The 20,544-nt window shown below is 24.4% G+C and overlaps 2 protein-coding genes across 2 annotated transcripts; both read left to right on the forward strand.

The window, feature by feature from the left end:
- Positions 1-547: 547 nt before the first annotated feature.
- On the forward strand, positions 548-13,380 carry LOC132917057 (facilitated trehalose transporter Tret1-like). Its single transcript, XM_060977578.1, has 8 exons — positions 548-706; positions 7,376-7,550; positions 11,230-11,395; positions 11,488-11,690; positions 11,766-11,976; positions 12,157-12,410; positions 12,513-12,824; positions 12,928-13,380. Exons 1-8 carry the CDS (start codon positions 690-692, stop codon positions 13,270-13,272), a joined length of 1,683 nt encoding a protein of 560 aa, XP_060833561.1. The 5' UTR covers positions 548-689; the 3' UTR covers positions 13,273-13,380.
- Positions 13,381-16,569: 3,189 nt separating this feature from the next.
- LOC132916950 (small ribosomal subunit protein eS6) lies at positions 16,570-19,396 on the forward strand. Its single transcript, XM_060977422.1, has 4 exons — positions 16,570-16,728; positions 17,398-17,748; positions 18,878-19,084; positions 19,170-19,396. Exons 1-4 carry the CDS (start codon positions 16,723-16,725, stop codon positions 19,359-19,361), a joined length of 756 nt encoding a protein of 251 aa, XP_060833405.1. The 5' UTR covers positions 16,570-16,722; the 3' UTR covers positions 19,362-19,396.
- The last annotated feature ends 1,148 nt before the right edge of the window (positions 19,397-20,544 follow it).

Here is a 20,544-nt window from a genome sequence, read left to right on the forward strand (position 1 = left end):
AGAATGTGAGTAAGTAATCGGTAAATTGTTGTGAATTTTTTACTCAGGGCTTTTTTTGTTTTCATACTAGAATTTTGTTCCTGATAACACAAATTATTATCCCTGTCTGTTACTGTATAATATTTAAACTAGTACCTAACTTATTATTTTACATAATTTTTCATTAAAATGTTTCATTATAAATTTTATTACTGTATTCTGGTTTATAATTTGAATTTATTTAATAATTTTTATTCATTCATTTTGACTAACGAAAATTGTAAATAATAGTTTATTTATTAATTAATATTAATATTATAATGTTTACCTTTATGATTAGGTACATCATCAGATTATGCCATTGTTTTTAACTTAAGAATATGTACATTGCACAGTACAACTAGTTAACGTTAACATTAGTTGAAGGCACATACTCTGTAGTATTATGTTGCCTACGAGTCTTGCCAATATTGTTTTACAGTTATTCAAGTTTTTTTTAAACTAAACAGAGACTGATAATAGAAAGCCGTAGTTGGTAGGTGTACTAGGTAGTAGGTAGGCTATACTAAATAATCTAGAAGTACCAGGTTGGTATTGCATATGGTCAGTATACGCCGTCAACATTTTCAGTGCAGTTGTGTAAATGTTTCTGATATTTTTTTAGTATTAATTTTTTTATTTTTAACTTTAATGGGACGAACTTGAGAATCATGAACCAGGATACTAGGTACCTATATAATATATTTTTCAAATTCTTAAGTACAGTATATATAATGTATTTATAACAAAAGGTAAAATGTATTTATAATATATTTAAAAATCTTAAGTATAGTGGCTAATTGTATACACATAAAATATCTATCTATCTATATATATATATATTATCAAGTTCAAATGCAACATATTTATTTAATATACATATTATTATTAGAATTATTAAATATTTCATGTATATGTTATAAACTTAAAACTTATATAAAATCGTAAATACTTTTATGAATACATACAAATAATATATTATTTTTAATTAAGAATATAGTATTAGTTAAATTACATAATATTAAATATTGTCTTTATCTAATTTGCTTATACGTGTATTAATAGAGTTATGTATCTCTGTATATTGTTAACTATATCTCTGTGTAATCAATCAAAATAATGAATATAATATCACAACTTCACCTGTAATTTAATATGAATTTTATGTTCTGTAAACTAACGTCTAACAATTCAAACGTATTTTTACTAAGGTATTATTTTTTATTTAAATGTTATTAATTATGCACTATAAGTTATAACGTATATAGAATGACTATTTTAAAAATAAAGAAAATAATAAACTAAAAATTAAAATGAACTCATTATCTTAAAAATTATTATTGTTTAATATTTATAAAAATATTATTTTTACTATTTTATCATTATTATTTTTTACTTTTTAAATTATGAAATACGTTTTTAATTCCATACTTCTAAGAGTTTCGATGTATAAAAATTTAATTTCGAACACATTTAGTTAATTATAGGTATATCAATTAAGTATTTATAGCTTTGATTAATAATTGAGTAACATAACCTGATATTTAAAATATGGGTCTATTACTTCGGGGATCTAAAGTTTAAGTATTGAAGTATTGTGAAGAGCAAAAAATTAAAAAAAAATTTTTAGGTAGGTATTTTAATATTACTTATGACTTATTATAGTATATATTTTCCAAATTAATGTTAAAAGCACAAAATAAATGAAATGTCATTAATTATAATATTCCATTTAATCTGTCCTATAACTTTGACAATTTTAATTTAATATTTTAACTATTAAGAAAGAATGTAACAAAAATCTTGTATATATATATAACAAAAAATATTTGATACAATATATATGTTTAAAATAGTGTACCTAATGATAATTTAATTATTGTATGAATATGTTTTGGCATTACCCATAGTAGACTAGGACAGATTAGGTTTAATATCATTATTATGATTTTAGTAAATTTGATTAGTATACATGATAGACTTAATAAAACACTGTAATAAACAGAATAATTAATTTATTTAACTTTAAATAAATTTTCTTATAAATGTAAGTTAAAGACACAATATATCTGATTTCAGGTGCATGTAAATTTAAAATGAAAATTAGATATTAAGTTTAGATAAAATTATGTTCTGATTAAGACTCTTTATTTTCGTTTATTTTTTAAAATTTTATAAGTTGTTATTGCGAATTTTTCAAATGAATATCTATGTAGTCGTAAACAATTTTTGTATTAGTTGTAAACAATAGTCAATATTGCATAATATCTATGAATATATGGCTGTATCTGGAATGGTTCCAATACCTGAAAAGTGAAAAGTGACAATTTACATCCACTTATAAGTAATGTTAAAATGTTGTTGAAAAATTGAAAATAAAAATAATTGGGAAACCTGTATTTCTTGTATTTTAATATTATTCAACATTTCAACTAGGTAATATAAACTAAGTGACTAAGCATAAAATTTAATATAATTTTATTTTTTTATATTTATATTTTTCAAATTATTGTTATAAGTTATAATTATCTAAGTATAAAATATTTAACATTTCAATTGTCGAAATTAATCATTTAAAAATTTAAAATTAAAAAAAAAATTGACACGTTTTATTAATATCTATTATAAACGTAAATATATTGATGAGTATAACAGATTTTAAAAAAAATATGTATATAGTTATAGAAATAGTGTGAATATAAAATACTAAATTATTATTCGTTCTATTATAGGTACGTTTGTATTACATTGACGTATACAAATAATTCAAACTTAGCGATACACCATGCTAAAAAATTAAGATGATAACAAAAAATACAAATATATAATACCTATCACCTACCCATGCATCTGTCAGTATTTTATTTTAATTATATGTATATAAATTTGAATAAACATTCTAAAGAAAAACTATTTTAACCAATAAAACGGTATTATAATTTTTTTAAACACCTAATCAGAAACTCGAGGCCTATTTTTCGTACATAGCCCATTATTTATGTTTCTAAAAATTTTGGACAGGTCAACTCGTAATTCAATTTCGAGATACTAGTCACAACGCTGAGTTACAAAAACGATCACTTGACGTCTTCACATTAAATAAATCAGCGGTGAGCTAATGATCCCTTAAACTTGGTTTATGATTGGTTCATTACATTTTAGTGAGCCATTAAATTAATAAATTTTTTATGTCACTTGCCACTTGGTAATATTGTGTTTTAATTTTGTACAATACTGAGATAGCTATCTCACATATAAGTTAATAAAGTGTTAAAAATAATAATTATCCTGAAATTAATAATTTATTATGATTTACTTGAATTTCCTTTTTATAATATACAATATTCAATTAAATCGCGGAACTCATTAAATTTCATTTGAAGAGTGCGAACGTTATTTATAATTACATTTTTAATTCCAATACGCGACTCAGTTTATCATAATTTATCCAGATATTATCACATTTAGATAGCATTTTAAATTTAAACATAGAATTGAACACAGATTTTTAGTAAACACCACAATTATATCCAATATTAATTTTTGTATTTATACTGTCAGTATTATTGTATAATTTATAATTTATTGTATTTTTTCATTAGATATACCTTTCAATATACTTAGGTCCTAACTTAGGTCGTGACATCATATTCGGTGACTTAATGGATCATGTATATGTATGCATATAGTTGCTATTGAATATACGTTTTTGAATATCCGGTTATATTTACTTTATCTATTGATTATTGTTACCTAATTGTCATAATTAGTGATCATCACTAATCACTATCGATTTTTTGTCTTGACTCTTAGAGGACCATGTTTCTTCGAACGATATAGATAATAGATGCTATAAATATAACTATTAGTATTAATTATACCTATTGGACTTCGGAATCATACTGTTGAACAAACGTACAATTTATTATCAATCAAGACATTATTCTGAATATGTATTAAAATAAATAACGATGTTTATAAAAATACTGATTGCATATCGTAATAATATGTAATATTTATAAATTAATATACCAACACGAATTTGTTATCTAATTGCTCAAATAGAGCGGGGGACTTACATGAGCGTAATATGAATCCCCCATGACCTTTTTTTTATACATACTTTATGTTTACAATTTCGGAAGCTTTGAAAGGTCTCCAAAATCTTAATAAACATATAAGCTTTCTTATTAAATAATACAGATAGATATACTATCATAATTAATACCTAGTCAATACTGTCTTTATCCTATTGGTAACCATATTATATCTATATCATGAATTGAAGTTCTCCCCCTACAATATTTGTGCCATTATTGTTATCTGTGATTAATTATTGGGTCAATACAATCTTATTTTCACTAATATTTCAATAGTCTCTTGTTGTTATTTTTATTATGATTTCCTATATCAACAAATACACCAAAATTGTGTGCCCAGTATTTTTGATTTTCCATAAAAAATAATATTTTTTTATCGTCAACGTTAGTCCTTTAATGATTTAAAGCAGGGGTTGGCAAGTAATTTCTATTGGAGTTCGGAAAATTAAAATAATAAATAAATGAAGCCCAGACAAAATAATTTTTTTTTGTCAAATCTTTATAACTAATTAATTACATAAACTAATTGTGATATTTTGACTGGTCAATTTTCTGCCTTCCGCGGTTAGGTAAATGCAATTATCAGATAATTTACAAATAATTCCTATTTTTAAATGTTAGTTTTCATAAAAAAAGGTTTCAACTTAACAAGTATTCATAGCGATTTAATACATTTTTTTTTTACAGTTCGTATAATTTTTTATATTGTACCTTGTACCTATAGTAAAATATTTACAATAATAGTTAAACACCGAAACATTAACATATTTTATTCATAACCTATACTATTTGTGATTGTAACTTTCATTTTCTTATTTCTATGAAGTCTATATGACTATACTTTGCATAATTAAATAGAAAATAGTTATTTGCATGTCAACTTTAACTGTGTTGACTAAACAGTTTCTCTGGCAGTTGTAATATATTATATACAATATACATAGGTACTATATAATTAAGATTGTTTAAGATTCGTTCCGAGTTAGCATTCTAAGCGTGTAATTATTATGAATCAAAAATGTTAAGAGTATCTAGTATGGGTAAATCACACTATAGATTAATTATTCAGTTGATAATGATATAATATTGTAATATAATTTATGCATTATATTTCTAAATTTTTAAAGTTATTATTGATACAAATGCACACTTGATACTATGTGCAACCTAACGAGTTTGAAACGGGAATGGGATACTTTAATTATACATTATGATTTAAAACTTAAAATTACGGGTTGTTATAAGTCTATTTCTCACACAACAGGTTTGTCTTAGCTTTCTAATAGAATCATTTTTAATTTGATCCCATCGAAGTACAACAAATGACAGGCGTTGCCGTTGTACGTATTGGTATGACGTGCACAATTTTAGACTCGCCCTACATTGACCTTAACACCTCTCGTACAAGAACATAATCTGCATGATAATCATTTTCCACGAACAAAATGAAATTTCTAAAGTAATATAAGTACCATTTCAATCATTGCGTCTTATTGTTAATGATTTAAAAAATGATTTAACTTAACATGAACGATGGCGAGACGCCAAGATAGCTATAAATATAATAATGAGGATAGTAGATAAGTAGTAAGTATACGTATAATAGGTAGACACTTTTTAGAATAATTATGAATATTAATCGCAATTACAGTTTTTATATTAATTTTTAGGTTTACACCTAATTTACCAAATAATTAATAAATAATGTTTTTCTAATAAGCTATTCAATAATTCAATTAGTAATTTATCATAGATCATTGAGGACTTAAATGATTAGGCTATAGTGCTATACTGTACACCAGAAAAATAATTGTGAGTTAAATAAAGCGATGAATATGAGTTATGCATTTTATAATATGTATATTATATTAATATGTACTATATTTATAAAATGTAATACCTACAATAATAATATAAATATTTAACTAGTTATAATTTTAATACTTCAGAGTAATAGCTTTTAAAGTTATTAATCGTACATTTTAAAAGTTAGCTAAATATCGTTACTAGAAACTATAAAGCCCAGATGCTGAAAACTTTTGTATCTTTTTAAAAATATCATATATGATACATTTCTTACTTAAAATATGTTACAACAACATACAAACCTATGTATCTATTATTTTTTAAGTACACTTTTTAGATCATTTTTCGAAGTTTTAAGAAATTTTTTTACTGTTATACACCAATTTTATTATTATAATTATTATTATATATTATCAGAAGTAGTTTAAACAAATATAATTATATACATGATACATCTATAATAATATTGTAAAAACCATGGCTTTTAATTTTACACACGTCACACATCCTGCAACATATATAGGTATTTCATGTAATAGTTTTAAAGCCTTAAATTTAAGATGAATGTTCGAAGTCTTTCAGTAAATGTTCTAAAAGGTATGAGGTAAAATAAATTGAGAAAAAAATAATCTAACATAATAGGTACTTATGATTAGCATTTCTATTTGTGATTGAAAGTATAATATGTGCTTATAGTACCTATACTTTATAGTGATTACTCAAGAGAAAGTATAGGACTAAATTTCTTTCTGAGTCTGTAAAAATATGAAAATGGCACCTATATTATAGAGGACATTATATACATATATATGTTGTCTCTGTATTATTTACGTATATCATAGAAAATTTGCGTTCAGCAGAACACATTTCATGTTGTTAGCTTTAGCCTTTAATATTTGAGTCAATTTACCTATTATCAAACTTAAAGGTAAGAATATTATCCAGGACATTTTATATGCTTTTATTGATATAATAATTTTAAAGAGAGTTATACATATTATGTAAAATATTATAACTTTAAAATGTTCATCATAACTCACTTTAAAATGATAATAATATTCACAAAAGCATATGACATGTCCTGGATAATATTCTTACCTTTAAGTTTGATAATAGGTAAATGTAAATTGACTCCAATATTAAAGCTAACATAATAAAATATGTTCTGCTGAACGCAAATTGTCTATGATATACTACGTTAGGAAGACAAATGAAACACATGCGAGTGTAAAGTCTTTTATAATATCTATCAATAATCAATTAATAAAATATTTAACATATATTATTTAATATTTATATATTTTAATAAATATAAATAAAAGTTACACGATTAAATAAAATAATTTGTATTATTATTATTATTAATGGTAGGTTTATGGTATAGTATATTAGTATTAATTATATTATTAATATGTTATAATGAATTAGGTACATCTTTTATTTGTTTTTAGAGAGAGAACCGAGCCAGTATTAATAAGTGATTTGGCAGACGATTGTTCTACTCAATCCGCTAACTGCCGTATTGCTCCAATTAAAGCACCTACAAATCAGAATAACAATAATAATAACGACATTAATGTCTTCAGAACTAAATCGAAGAAAACATTCAAAAATGCTTTACCACAGGTTGGTTTATTATTTGTATGAGTTTATTATCTATACTGTCAGTGGTTCGATTTTCAAACGAATACTATTATTATATTTATATAGTATTTAATATTACATTTTACAGATTAATCATTGTTAAAAAATTCAAAGGAGTGTATAATTATATTATAATTGTCATTCAAAAAAATATACTTCTGTGTAAACTAATTATAGTTATTATACTAATACAAATAATACAAAATATAGTGACTGGATTAATATTAATAAATAATTATAATACTTAGATAATTTTTATATATATATATATTTTAAATGTCGATAAAAATTTTTTGTTTATTCATAAAGTCCGAAAGTTAAGTCTAAGGTTTTTTATAAGTCATCCTTACCAAAATTAAAAAAATATAATTTTGCGTAAAGCTATATCAATTTTTTATGAGTATTTGAAGTAGGTACATGCAAATTATGAAGCAATTGAATCCGTATATCAACAACGATTTATCTTCAAAAATAATTTTGTTACGAGTATTTTGTTGTAATTTAAAATATATTAATCTAGTTGAAACTTGAAATATTCTACTATATTAGGTACTTAAATTATTATAAATTTATATTTTATACATATTTAAATTTTTTTTAAAATATAAAAGCGTTAAAAATTATAGAATTTTTTCAATGTTGATAAATAAATAATATAATAATTTTTTATAAGTGTTTTAATTTCAAATGTTGGAAAAATTCTGCAAAATCGTGAAAGTAATAAGTAATAAAATAAACTTAATTCAAATTATTTTGATAAATTATAATTAGATATGATGCAAGTTGAAGGTCGTAGACTCATCCTGTATTTAAATAATACAATAGAATCATGATATTGAAGATTCATTTTCCGGAATTTCTACTATATAAGACCTTGGGAATTGTAATTTATTGTTTAATGTAATATTTACAAAATAACTATAAATATTATAGGTGTATAATGTATATAATAATATACTGTTTTAAATTGTTTATAATAAAAGTGAATATAAATAAACAACGTAATATCATTATCATTACTTTAAATTAATTTAATAACTGTTAACTTATCGGTACATACCTAAAAATTATAATATATAAATAATTATTTTTTTTAATAATAAAATAGTAGATAATATACAAAGTTATACTGGAGACTAGAGGTAATATTCGTTCTATTTATATAATCAAAAATAATATTTGTTAATTAATTAATTTGTTATGCATGATCTGTATGTCCAGTTGTCCACAGTCCTATTTCATATTTAAAACGGAGCAATATATAAATAATATAAGCATGGATATTTTTAAAAAACTAAATAAGTAAATAATGTCAATAAAATTATATAAAAACTAAATAACCATCAATAAATTGTAGTAGGCACTTAAATTCTTAGAATAAACAATAAACAATAAAAAGTAAAATCTAGGTAAAATACTAGGTATAAAATAATGAATAAATTATTTGAGTAACTCGAGCAACTCGACAATGAACATTATTGTAAATTGATATAGATATTTGAATTTAGTATGTGACCATCGTAATAAAAACCGCTAAAAATAATATTTTAAACATTTTTAACAAAAAATCGTAGAATGTAATACAAGAAGATAAGTATAAATACCTATTCTAATAGTTAAATAGTAATGTATAGTTGAGAGTTAAGCGAATCAAAAATAAAAAATGGACAAGTAGATAACCACTGCTATATGATATAGGTGTACATTCTTATGTGGTAGGTCACTGTAATCGATTTGTTAATTTGAATTCAATGATAAATCATTAAATACGAAAAAATATCCTGCGAGGATGGTTTACCAGTCTACCTATAATCTAGATCACTATAAGTACCTATATTTTGTGATATATTAGTTTGATATAACATTATAGCTAATAGTTATTTATTTTACTTTTAGTAATATGATAGGTCAATATATCTAATTTTTTAGTATTTTTAGTGTTTCCAAAGACGATAATTAAATGAGTTAAGAAAATGATGCACTGAAAACCTACAGTAAGACATTAAAAAGTTACCAATAATACTACAAAAAAAAAAAAAATTAATAAATAACTTGAAATTGTAAAAGTTCAGCTTAAAATAATTTTTAATATCGAAAAATAACTTATTAGTCAAATAAATGTATTCTTAGAACACCTAAATACAATTTATTATCTATTTAAAACAATAAATTAAAAACTGTTTTATTAAATTTTAAGTATCTGTTATTATCATATACATTAATATACATACTCAATAACATGTGTATAATTTGCTTTATTATATAATGTTCTTTTACTTTTCAGAAATATTTACCGATAAGGTGATAACGTTTAACTAGGTACGAAAACATCTATAGTAATTTTACTTTAAATTGATAAATACGTACGTTATTAATATTTTAAAAATGTCAAATAATGTCAAATATAAAAGCGAAAAAAACTGACATAAAAGTACCAATAATTCAAATTCTATACATTTCTAGCCTGATCGACGGTCGGCTAACAGAGAAAAAAAAAAATTTGTCATTATAAATGTACACAATAAGTCGTCAATAAAATGCTTCAATCTTCAACTCAGAGAATGGTTTTGGATAAACAATTGAATCTATTTTGTAGGTACTTTACAGGCCAAAGTTCCCAATATTTGACAAAAATGATTTTGGTTTTTGGTGTAATCTGAAAATGAATAACTATATATACTTATAATTTTCAAAAAATATTTTTATAATTATTTTCTATTTACGATAAAATTTTTAAAATATTTCGACTGTTTTTAAGTTATTTATAAAGATATGAGAACATTTTTTCAATAGATTTCGATTATTCTTAATTAATCAATTAAAAAATATTGAAAGTCTATAAAATCACAATATTTTTTATAAGGGCTTATAGTTAGAATTTTAACAAAATTCATAAAAATTCTGAAAACTTAATATAAGGTTCTTTATAAGTTTTTCAGCCTACACATGGAAAAAATGTTTACTTAAAAGCTAAATACATTTTTTATGAGCATTTCGAGTTCAAATGTTTATAATAGCTGTAATAAACTATTATTTCTTCTTCAACAATTTTTATATTTTATTTCATTTAAAAATAATAATAAAAATAGACACTTGAAAATATTCACCAAATGTTTTATTATCTTTTTCATTAAATATTAAATTTTGGGATGTAAAAAATTACTTTGATCATACTTTAGTAAAGTTATCAAAGATTTTTAAAGAGTTTAAAGAGTTAAAATTTGAATCCAAATTTCAGAGTTTTGTCTAACTTTTAGCCTGTTTATTTGTATTGTGTATAGGGTATAGCCCAAGTTGCCCCTTGAATTTTATAATAGTATAGAAATTTGTTATATTTTTAAGAAATGATTGAGCAAAACCTATACCTAATATAGGTACTGTTATAAAGCAAATCAAAAAATAGGCAATGAAAAATAATTACTTGTGTTATGTCAACACTATTGCTACGATCCTATAGGAAAATTTATAAATGTTGGCTTTATACTTTTTTATCGACTATTAAATTTTTAATTTAAGTAGGTATCATTTACATTTGCTTACAAATATTTCTGTTAGCACTATAAGACCTTTTTTTGAATAAGTCTCATCATAACCATAAGCAAATTGAAATCTAATAGTACAATAATGTTTAATTACCTACAAAATTAGTATTTATTTTTAGATATTAGCTGTATCAGCTAAGAACTGTTTACTTTTAACATATGGAATGACATTAGGACTACCAACAATAGCTATTCCAGCATTATATTCTAATCCAGTATCTAATATCACTAGTCCACGACATGATGATTGGCTCCAATTGAACAAAGAACAAATATCGTGGTTCAGTTAGTATAGAGACCTATATTACTTGTATTAGTACGTTTAAGCTCTTGAAATATATGCATCTCAATACAATTTTTTTTAAATATGTTTCTAGGTAGCATCAATTTAATATGTGTTCCACTTGGATGTATGATATCTGGAACTATTACTCAACCTTTTGGACGCAAACCTAGCATGATTGCACTTACATTACCATTCATTCTAGCTTGGTTGTTATTTCATTATGCTTCAACAGTAACTCAGCTCTATTTAGCTTTAGCTCTATGTGGCCTTTGTGGTGGTTTACTAGAAGCTCCAGTCAGTACACAATTATTCAGAATAGCGTGAAGACTCTATAGAATAATGACTATAATATCACTAATTAATTTTCAGGTGTTAACCTACGTCGCGGAAATTACTGAACCTCATATCCGAGGTGTACTTGCTGCTCTGTCATCGACTACAGTCATACTTGGATCCATATCCCAATTTATCTTAGGAAACTTTTTACACTGGAGAACAATTGTACTTTTCAATACTATAATACCCATAGTAGCATTTATTTCATTATTATTTATACCAGAAAGTCCACATTGGCTTATAAGTAAGTTACAATAAATTAAATACATTTTTATAAAATAAAAAATTATTTTAGTCATTTACCAACCTTTATTATTTTTAATTTACTTTGATTTAAATTTCACTAATGTATATACATAACTATAAATATTAAAAAAATAAATGTTTATCATTTAATAACGTATACTGTATTTATTTTATTTAGCCAAAGGTCGTATTGCTGAAGCCGAAAAGTCTCTATGTTGGCTACGTGGTTGGGTTCAACCAGATGCAGTACAATATGAACTGTCGATGTTAAGAAAATCAATAGCCTTAAACGAAGAGAAAGTCAGAATGAAGAAAAACAAAAAATTTTATTCATTTTATTTGAGACGAACATTTTTACTACCTTACTTCATCATAACAGCTAGTTTCTTTTTTGCAAGTTTTGGTGGGACGAGCACATTGCAAGTTTATGCTGTAAGTTACAATAATACATAATCAATAAATAATCTATTATTTATTAAAATATATAATATATTTATAGAATTTATTCTTAACAATGAATTGTGTAAAAAACAGGTTCAAATTTTTGAAACGTTGGGGTCACCGATTAATGGTTATACATCAACATTAGTTCTTGGAATTTTACAATTGATGGGAGGCATTCTAGGCCTATTATTAATTCACTGGACTGGTAAACGTCCTTTAGCAATAGTTTCCACGCTGGGATCATCTTTGTGTTTTTTCGTTGTGTCAGCATACGTATTCATAAAACAATACAACGCGGAAATAATTCTTAACGTTACTTGGATACCGTTAGTGTTTTTGAATATAGCTGCTTTTATGTCACATGTTTCTATTAGACTTCTACCATGGATGTTAATTGGAGAGGTAATTAAACTCAATTATTATAATAAGTTTTTATAAATATTTAAGATGTGAAAAGATAAAATATAATGATAATACTTAATTAACTGAACTGAAATTGTTTAAGGTATATCCACCGAATATTCGTGGGCAAGCTAGTGGTGCCAGCGGTTCTAGTTCCTACATATTTTCTTTTATTGCAAATAAGTCATATTTCATGGTACTTGATTGTATTAATTTATCGGGAACATTTCTGTTATACGCCATAGTAAGTTTAATTGGATGCCTAGTGTTGTACAACATGATGCCAGAAACAGAAGGTGTTCCTTTAGAAGACATACAAAATCATTTTGCCGATAAAACTAAAACATTTGTAATGAAAATTGAAAGAAGTGATAAAATCAAAGAAAAAAAGACGTGGTCAGCAACAAATCCTGCTTTAGAGCTAGATCATACTGAAACCCATATATAATATTGTTATAATTTCTTACCTATATGTTATTTTTTTTTAACTATTACAATAATAGTTCTTTTTATACATTATAGCTTTTGATTAATATATTATTTAATTTTTTATGAATTTTGTAATCTTGATTGGCTGTTCGGCTTATAATTACTAATTAGATTAGTCAAGCATGTCAAACATAAACAAATACATACTGATACTTGATTAATTATAATTAGAGCGCGGATTTTTATGCACTTAAAACTATCGAAATATGCCATATAATATGCAGTAAAAATCATGAAAATATGCAAACAATATGCAGTCTAAATTATGAAAATATGTAAAAAAATATGCAGTCAAAATTATGGAAATATGTAAGAATTTTTTATTTATTTAAATTTTACAATAAAACTTATAATAATTAATAAAAAAAAATTTAGGGAATTTTCTGAACTTAATTTATTTTTAAAATGAATAATCATATGCATTTCAAGTTTTTCTTTTGTGAAGTTGTGTCGTACATCGGTTTACGTATTTTTAAAGACTGAGAACGAACGTTTGACGTCAACCGAAGTTATTGGGACATATTTGAAGCAACTTAGTATTGTCGGGTCTTGATAAAGATCTTCGAGCTGAATGTTTTCGAAATTTACTTTTAATTTTTCTACTTGACAAAATAATATTTTATACATTTTTTTAAATTTTCGCTTCAATATGCAATAAATTTTGAATTTCGCCAAAATATGCAAAAATATGCAATAACATTTAAATATGCAGAAATATGCAAAAAAAAACTTCACCATTAGCTTAAAATTATGATGATTCGTGAAGATAACTGACAAAAATCTAAAAATATTAAAAGGAAAAAAATATGCAATTGCATAGAAATCCGCGCTCTAATTATAATATACTAGCTGAATTACCCGGCTTTGTCCGTGTGTAGTTTTTGCTTTCTCAAAATGAAATTCTTAAATCAACACACATTGTTGTGTTTTAAAGAAAAAAAATTATTTTATAATTTATATAATTGAGCTAGTCGGTGTTTTATGCCTCGGAACAAATCATATCTAAACGCCGATAAAATACATACACAAAAAAAAAGGTCAGGTTACATAGGTAGCTGGGAGCCCTCGGATCGCCGAGCCGTACCGTACTCCCGTTATCGGCCGACTGCTATTGTTATTATTATACGAATATAGATGTACAAACTACACATAAAAATTTATTTTAACCGATTTAACCCCTTTAAAATCAAAATTTTGAAAATCGGATGACGTGGTAACACTCGAGAAGTCGAGAAGGTATTTGAAACAACTCTGTGAAAAAAAGTTAAATAGCGTCGTCAGTGACTCGTCACTATATGTCTAATGTCTATGTAAATGATTCGATAAAAAAATATTTGCTTGTTTGAACGCAATAATTTATTGTGTTTTAGTATTCTCTAAACAGTGAAAATAATAAATATCTATGGATAGTCTAAACTAACCCTATTAATTATAGGTAGATATATGATCTATTCAGTGGCATCATTGGGGGAGGGGGGTGCAACTGGTGCATTTGCCCTAGTTTAACATTTACATCGACCTTAAGTCATCATATTTAAAAATTATAAGAAGTTTTATTTTTAACTACTAAGACCATTGTCATAAATCATAATATTGAATATTGATATTTTATAAAAAAAGATTTATTGTTAATTGTTTTGTTATATTTAAAAAAATGTATATTATATTATTAATCAAGATGTTTAGTACCTATTTATATTATATTATTATGTGACTGTAAATACTACCATTGATACTACTAATTACTTATAAATCAGTATTAAAAGGTACCTACCTATTACCTATTTATTATTTATTTACACATAACTCAATTATTCTATTTGACTTTCTAATTCTAATAAATATTTGAAAAAATTGTTTATATTCAATACTTAAAAATCCTGTGTGTGACGTTTATATACCTAAAAATTTACCCCCCCCCCCCCCATCACTGACTATGGCACTATCCTATGTGAATCTATGTGGAAAAAATTTTGAGTCGGCAAATTGCCCTAGTCAAACAAAAATTGAAATGACGCCACTGGATATATAAATATATAATTAAGTCAAATTATAAGGTGAGTTGTGAGTTGTGAGGGCTACTTATTAATAGTATTCCAAAGATATCTACGAAAAAATAGGTATATAACTGAATATTTGTATATACTTAGTACTTACATATAGTTACATTTTTTAAAACTAACATTTAAATAGGCAAACAAATTTATTTAACTACTAATTTAATTGACTACCTGTATTCTCTGTCATCGATATTTTAAATATTTTAATTTTCTTATTATAATATAAAGTAGGTAGGTTTATTACTTATTACTTTATTAAGTACCTAATTGTAATAAATAGTAATACAAAAAAAATAATTTAAAATGTGAAATTTACAATAATATACAATGATACCCAAATAAACTTAAATACTTTTAAAACAAAAAATTATAAATCTGCTTAAAATTTTATAAAATACTTTTAATATAAAAAAAAGAGATATGCAAAAGGATAACATTGTGCAACTAATTGACCAAACAAGTTTGACGTTGATTATCGATGGTCGTTTTTTGTAAACTCTAGTGTTACACATAGGTACCTACTCAACTTTTTATTTTATAATATGATACAGCAATAATAAAAAGAAATATCAATAACATTATTAATAATTTATTAGTTTCTATAATATGCTCATTCTATTCACCGAATACGTATTCGGGTGGTTTCAACTGTTATTTGTGTTTATTGAGTGAATAATAAAAAAGTGCAAAAAAGCAAACTTCCGAGTGAGAGTGAGACGAGAAGGGACTTCAAAATATATTTGGGACAGAAGAGTAAGAATATCTGTATCAATACAAACATCAATTAATAAATGCAAATATGACAAAAATGTTAATATTTATATTGCTTTTAGGCTATAGCTTAGAACAATTAAATATCTAAATATTCTAAATCAATATGTCATATTTTATATTATGTATATTATTTTAACAATTATATTTTAATTTGTAATGGGTAATAACAGTAATAAATTAATAAATAACTATTAATTGGTAAAAATCATAGGTCTATTAACTAAATTAATAACTAATAGCCAATTAAATATTAATTATTTTACCTTTAGTAACAATCTTAAATCGTGGTAAGTAACTTAAAAGTTATAACTATATATGTATACGATTGTTGACAGCAGTGAATATAAACATTTCCATTTTTTCTTATCACTATTTCATTCCAGGGTGTATCTCTAAAATTGACAGTTGGCAACACTATAGTCATTATAGTCGAAGGCATAACCTCACTTATCAATATTTTCCGTGGACCGTCTCTCAAAACATTTTGCTTACCTTTTTGTTTCCAGTGTCAATTCTGAAAATGTTTTATGGTATTTAATTTTTGGATTGTGTTCGGCCATTAACCAGGATTCAACATGAAGGTAATGTTAATTCCTTAATATCTTATTTAATGTTTATGCAAGTTTTGAATTGAATAAAATTTATATTTATTGAGATGCAATTGGATAAAGTTAAATTGTAAGACATAACATGGTACCGGCAACTAACTGAGAAATAATTTCTTAGTGTTATTTTAATTTCGTGGTATATATTTGAGCTATTGCATTCCATAAGCTACACATTAGTATTTTTGTTATTTTCATTAGATGTATATAATGGTTTAATAGGTCTTAAAGATATGTTGGCTCCAAACTATTTGTACTTGATTTATTTGACACGACGTCCTAATACTGTATAGTGTAAAATTGTCACTGTTGTAACAATTTCCTTTTCAAAATTCTGTTCAATAGTTTAATTTTAATTATACATATTATTTGGTTAAATATTAATTGCATATAAATATACTTTTTAAACAATTATTACTATTTGAATTATGAGATTTACAAAACATATTTAAAGTATTACATTCAACAGTATTAGATATTTATAAATTTGTTATTTTATAATATCTTACATAGGTACTGTATGTATTGTTAAGTATTTAGGCTTAAAGAACTAACAAAATATTAAATTAATATTTTATAAGTTTAGTATACTTATCATTGTTGTTTTTTTGTTTATTGATAAAATTATTTTATTTTATTTAATAGTTAAATGTATCATATCCAGCAACAGGCAGTCAAAAGCTGTTTGAAATTGTAGATGAACACAAGTTACGTGTATTCTATGAAAAACGTATTGGCACCGAAGTTGAAGTTGATATACTCGGTGATGAATGGAAAGGTTATGTGCTTAAAATATCTGGAGGCAATGACAAACAAGGGTTTCCAATGAAACAAGGTGTTCTCTCTAATGTCCGAGTGCGCCTATTATTATCTAAGGGACATTCTTGTTATCGCCCTAGAAGGGATGGTGAACGTAAGAGGAAATCTGTGCGTGGATGTATCGTTGACTCCAATCTTAGTGTTTTGTCATTGGTTGTTGTCAAAAAAGGAGAAAAGGTATTTATTAACATTAAATAAAATTAAAATATATTCCTATGATTTTATAATAAATATTTTTTGACATTCACATATATATATATATATATATATATATATATATTATTGATGCTTAAGGTTTATCATTCTTAGTATTTTAAAATACACATGAATTAATGTGTTGTAGTTTTCATACCCAAAATGTATAATTTCATAAATTTATTTTTTGGGACCCGACATTTTCCTGTTGATCTATTTAAAATAATATTTTAACATCGGAATGACGGAAAATTAATATTCGTTTAATGTTTTAAGAATGATTACTCTATTATTAATCATTGTTAGTGTATAAGCGTTACATTTAATACAAATTCTCTTTAAGTGATTTATGTTGGTTATCTTGGTTTTAGTTCTAATGTTTCAAGTAATACAAAATTTATATATTTCTATTAACTGAATTATTTTATTAACTAATATTTATATACTACATTTTTTTAGAACCCGACATTTTCCTGTTGATTTATTTAAAATAATATTTTGACATCGGAATGACGGAAAATTAATATTCGTTTAATGTTTTAAGAATGATTACTCTATTATTAATCGTTGTTAGTGTATAAACGTTACATTTAACATAAATTCTCCGTGATTTAAACTAATTGGTATAAAGTGATCTAAGTTTATGTCAAGTATTTTAAGATACTAAATATTTTTATATTTTAAAAAGAAAACCCTTACTGTTAATTTGTTGAATTGATTGTTTTTCTAATAAACCAGAAAGTTAAATATACATTTTAAAAAAACTAGTGAAGCAATTAATCCCATCTGATATGGAAAAATATGTTGTATAAAACCATACCTATAATTTTGTTGACAAGTATTCATTTTTAACTAAGTTATATCATTTATTCATTTTCTAAAGAACCCGACATTTTCCTGTTGATTTATTTTAAATAATATTTTGACATCGGAATGACGGGAAATTAATATTCGTTTAATGTTTTAAGAATGGTTATTGTTGATCATTGTTAGTGTATAAACGATACATCATGAATGTATTTGAATCTAAACACTTAGCATATATTATTTAGTATTTTATAGTAAGGTATTTTTTTCATATCAATATTAATTAATTATTGAAACTTTTTAGGATATTGCTGGATTAACAGACACCAATGTTCCAAGACGTCTTGGGCCTAAGCGTGCAAACAAGATCCGTAAGTTGTTCAATTTGCAAAAAGAAGATGATGTACGCAAGTATGTCATTAAAAGACCTTTGGCAATTAAGGAAGGAAAGACAAAACAACATTTCAAGGCCCCGAAAATCCAACGTCTCATTACTCCTGTCCGTCTCCAGGTACTTAAAATTACTATTAAACTTGTCAATTATTTACAGATTTAAAATTATCTATTAGCTAATTTTATAATATATTGAATTTTAGCGTAAACGTCATAATTTGGCATTAAAGAAGAAGCGTTGCTTAAAACGTAAAGAACAAGCTACTGAATACGCCAAGCTTCTTGCACATAGACAAAAGGAAAAGTTGGCAAAGAAACGTGCTGAACAAAGCCGAAAACGTACTATGTCTCAATCATCTGTTTCTAGTTCTGGCACAAAGAGCAGTAAAAAATAGAAATGGTTAAATAAAACATTTTTTTTATCCATAAATTTGTTGTTATTTTTTCATTCAAATCTAAGTAATATGGAACTATGTTCTGTCTAGCGAAAAAAAGCTCAGATTATTAAATATCCCTTTGTTATACCCTGCTATTAATATCATTTCCACTAAAGTATTGTTGCGTAGCACCTGTGCAGATGCAGAACAACTGGTTTTTGTCAAGTTGAGACATGTCTTGCTGAATAGAGATAATTTTTATTTAATATTGGTAATGCATAACATTGTTAAGTATAATAAAGATATAACTTCTGTTATATTTGTAAAAAAAGAATACTGTACAAACATCTTATGGCATTATTGTTATTGATGACATTCGTATTTTATGTATTGGAAATCAAAAAATAACAACTGGTAATATTATAAATTAAAATTTATTCATATTTAAGTATATTTTAATTTGTGGCTGATACTGTTTGTTATTTCATGACAAAGTTAATATATTTACTTTTTGGTTGGTTTCTTATAGGCGATATCAAAGATTTAGATAATTTACTTCAAAATAAAATGTTACAGCTTCAATGTATATGAAGTGGTAAATTTGAGTTAAAAAGATGCATCTGGTTATTTTAAAACGATTGAATGATTTTTTATAACTAATTAAAAATTGTTATGATATTAAATTCATCAGTTATTGATTTTATCTTCCCAAATAATTTTGGTTTTTGTTGTTAATCAATGACAAAGAAACTGTAGCCTGTAGATACTAGAAATTTTATCAAAATGTTTTATCATAATTTTCTATATACTCTACATGAATTATTTTGACTCTTGAACTATTTTTAGGCTAATTCTTAAAAATTTAATATAAATTATTATAATAAAATAAATGCAATATTTTTGGAAAAAATTATATCAAATATATCTGGTGATAAATGTTATTAGAGTGTGTTTAAATGTTTTTTTGTATACAATGATATCTTTAATTTCAAATTCAAATTTAACATATCTTTAACTTTTTCTGTTGTAACTCATATTTATACATTTCTTATTTATTAATTAAATTTCTATTGTTGAATGGCCAATAAAAATTTTGAATATGGCCCGAGAGTCCAAAAAAGTTGCTAGGTATTGATTTTATTTGTGGTTCAGAAATATATAACATCATTTGGAAATAGGGAAGCTATATCTATATAGTTAT

This window comes from Rhopalosiphum padi, chromosome 1 (genome assembly GCF_020882245.1).
Source record: "Rhopalosiphum padi isolate XX-2018 chromosome 1, ASM2088224v1, whole genome shotgun sequence".
Taxonomy (NCBI): Eukaryota; Metazoa; Arthropoda; class Insecta; order Hemiptera; family Aphididae; genus Rhopalosiphum; species Rhopalosiphum padi.

Excerpts from the sequence above, each read along its gene's own strand:
- LOC132916950 (XM_060977422.1), top strand. Across the intron at positions 17,749-18,877 it reads TTGTCAAAAAAGGAGAAAAG|GATATTGCTGGATTAACAGA; the intron begins GTATTTATTAAC and ends GAAACTTTTTAG. Across the intron at positions 19,085-19,169 it reads TTACTCCTGTCCGTCTCCAG|CGTAAACGTCATAATTTGGC; the intron begins GTACTTAAAATT and ends ATTGAATTTTAG.
- LOC132917057 (XM_060977578.1), top strand. Across the intron at positions 11,691-11,765 it reads GTGGTTTACTAGAAGCTCCA|GTGTTAACCTACGTCGCGGA; the intron begins GTCAGTACACAA and ends ATTAATTTTCAG. Across the intron at positions 12,825-12,927 it reads CATGGATGTTAATTGGAGAG|GTATATCCACCGAATATTCG; the intron begins GTAATTAAACTC and ends AAATTGTTTAAG.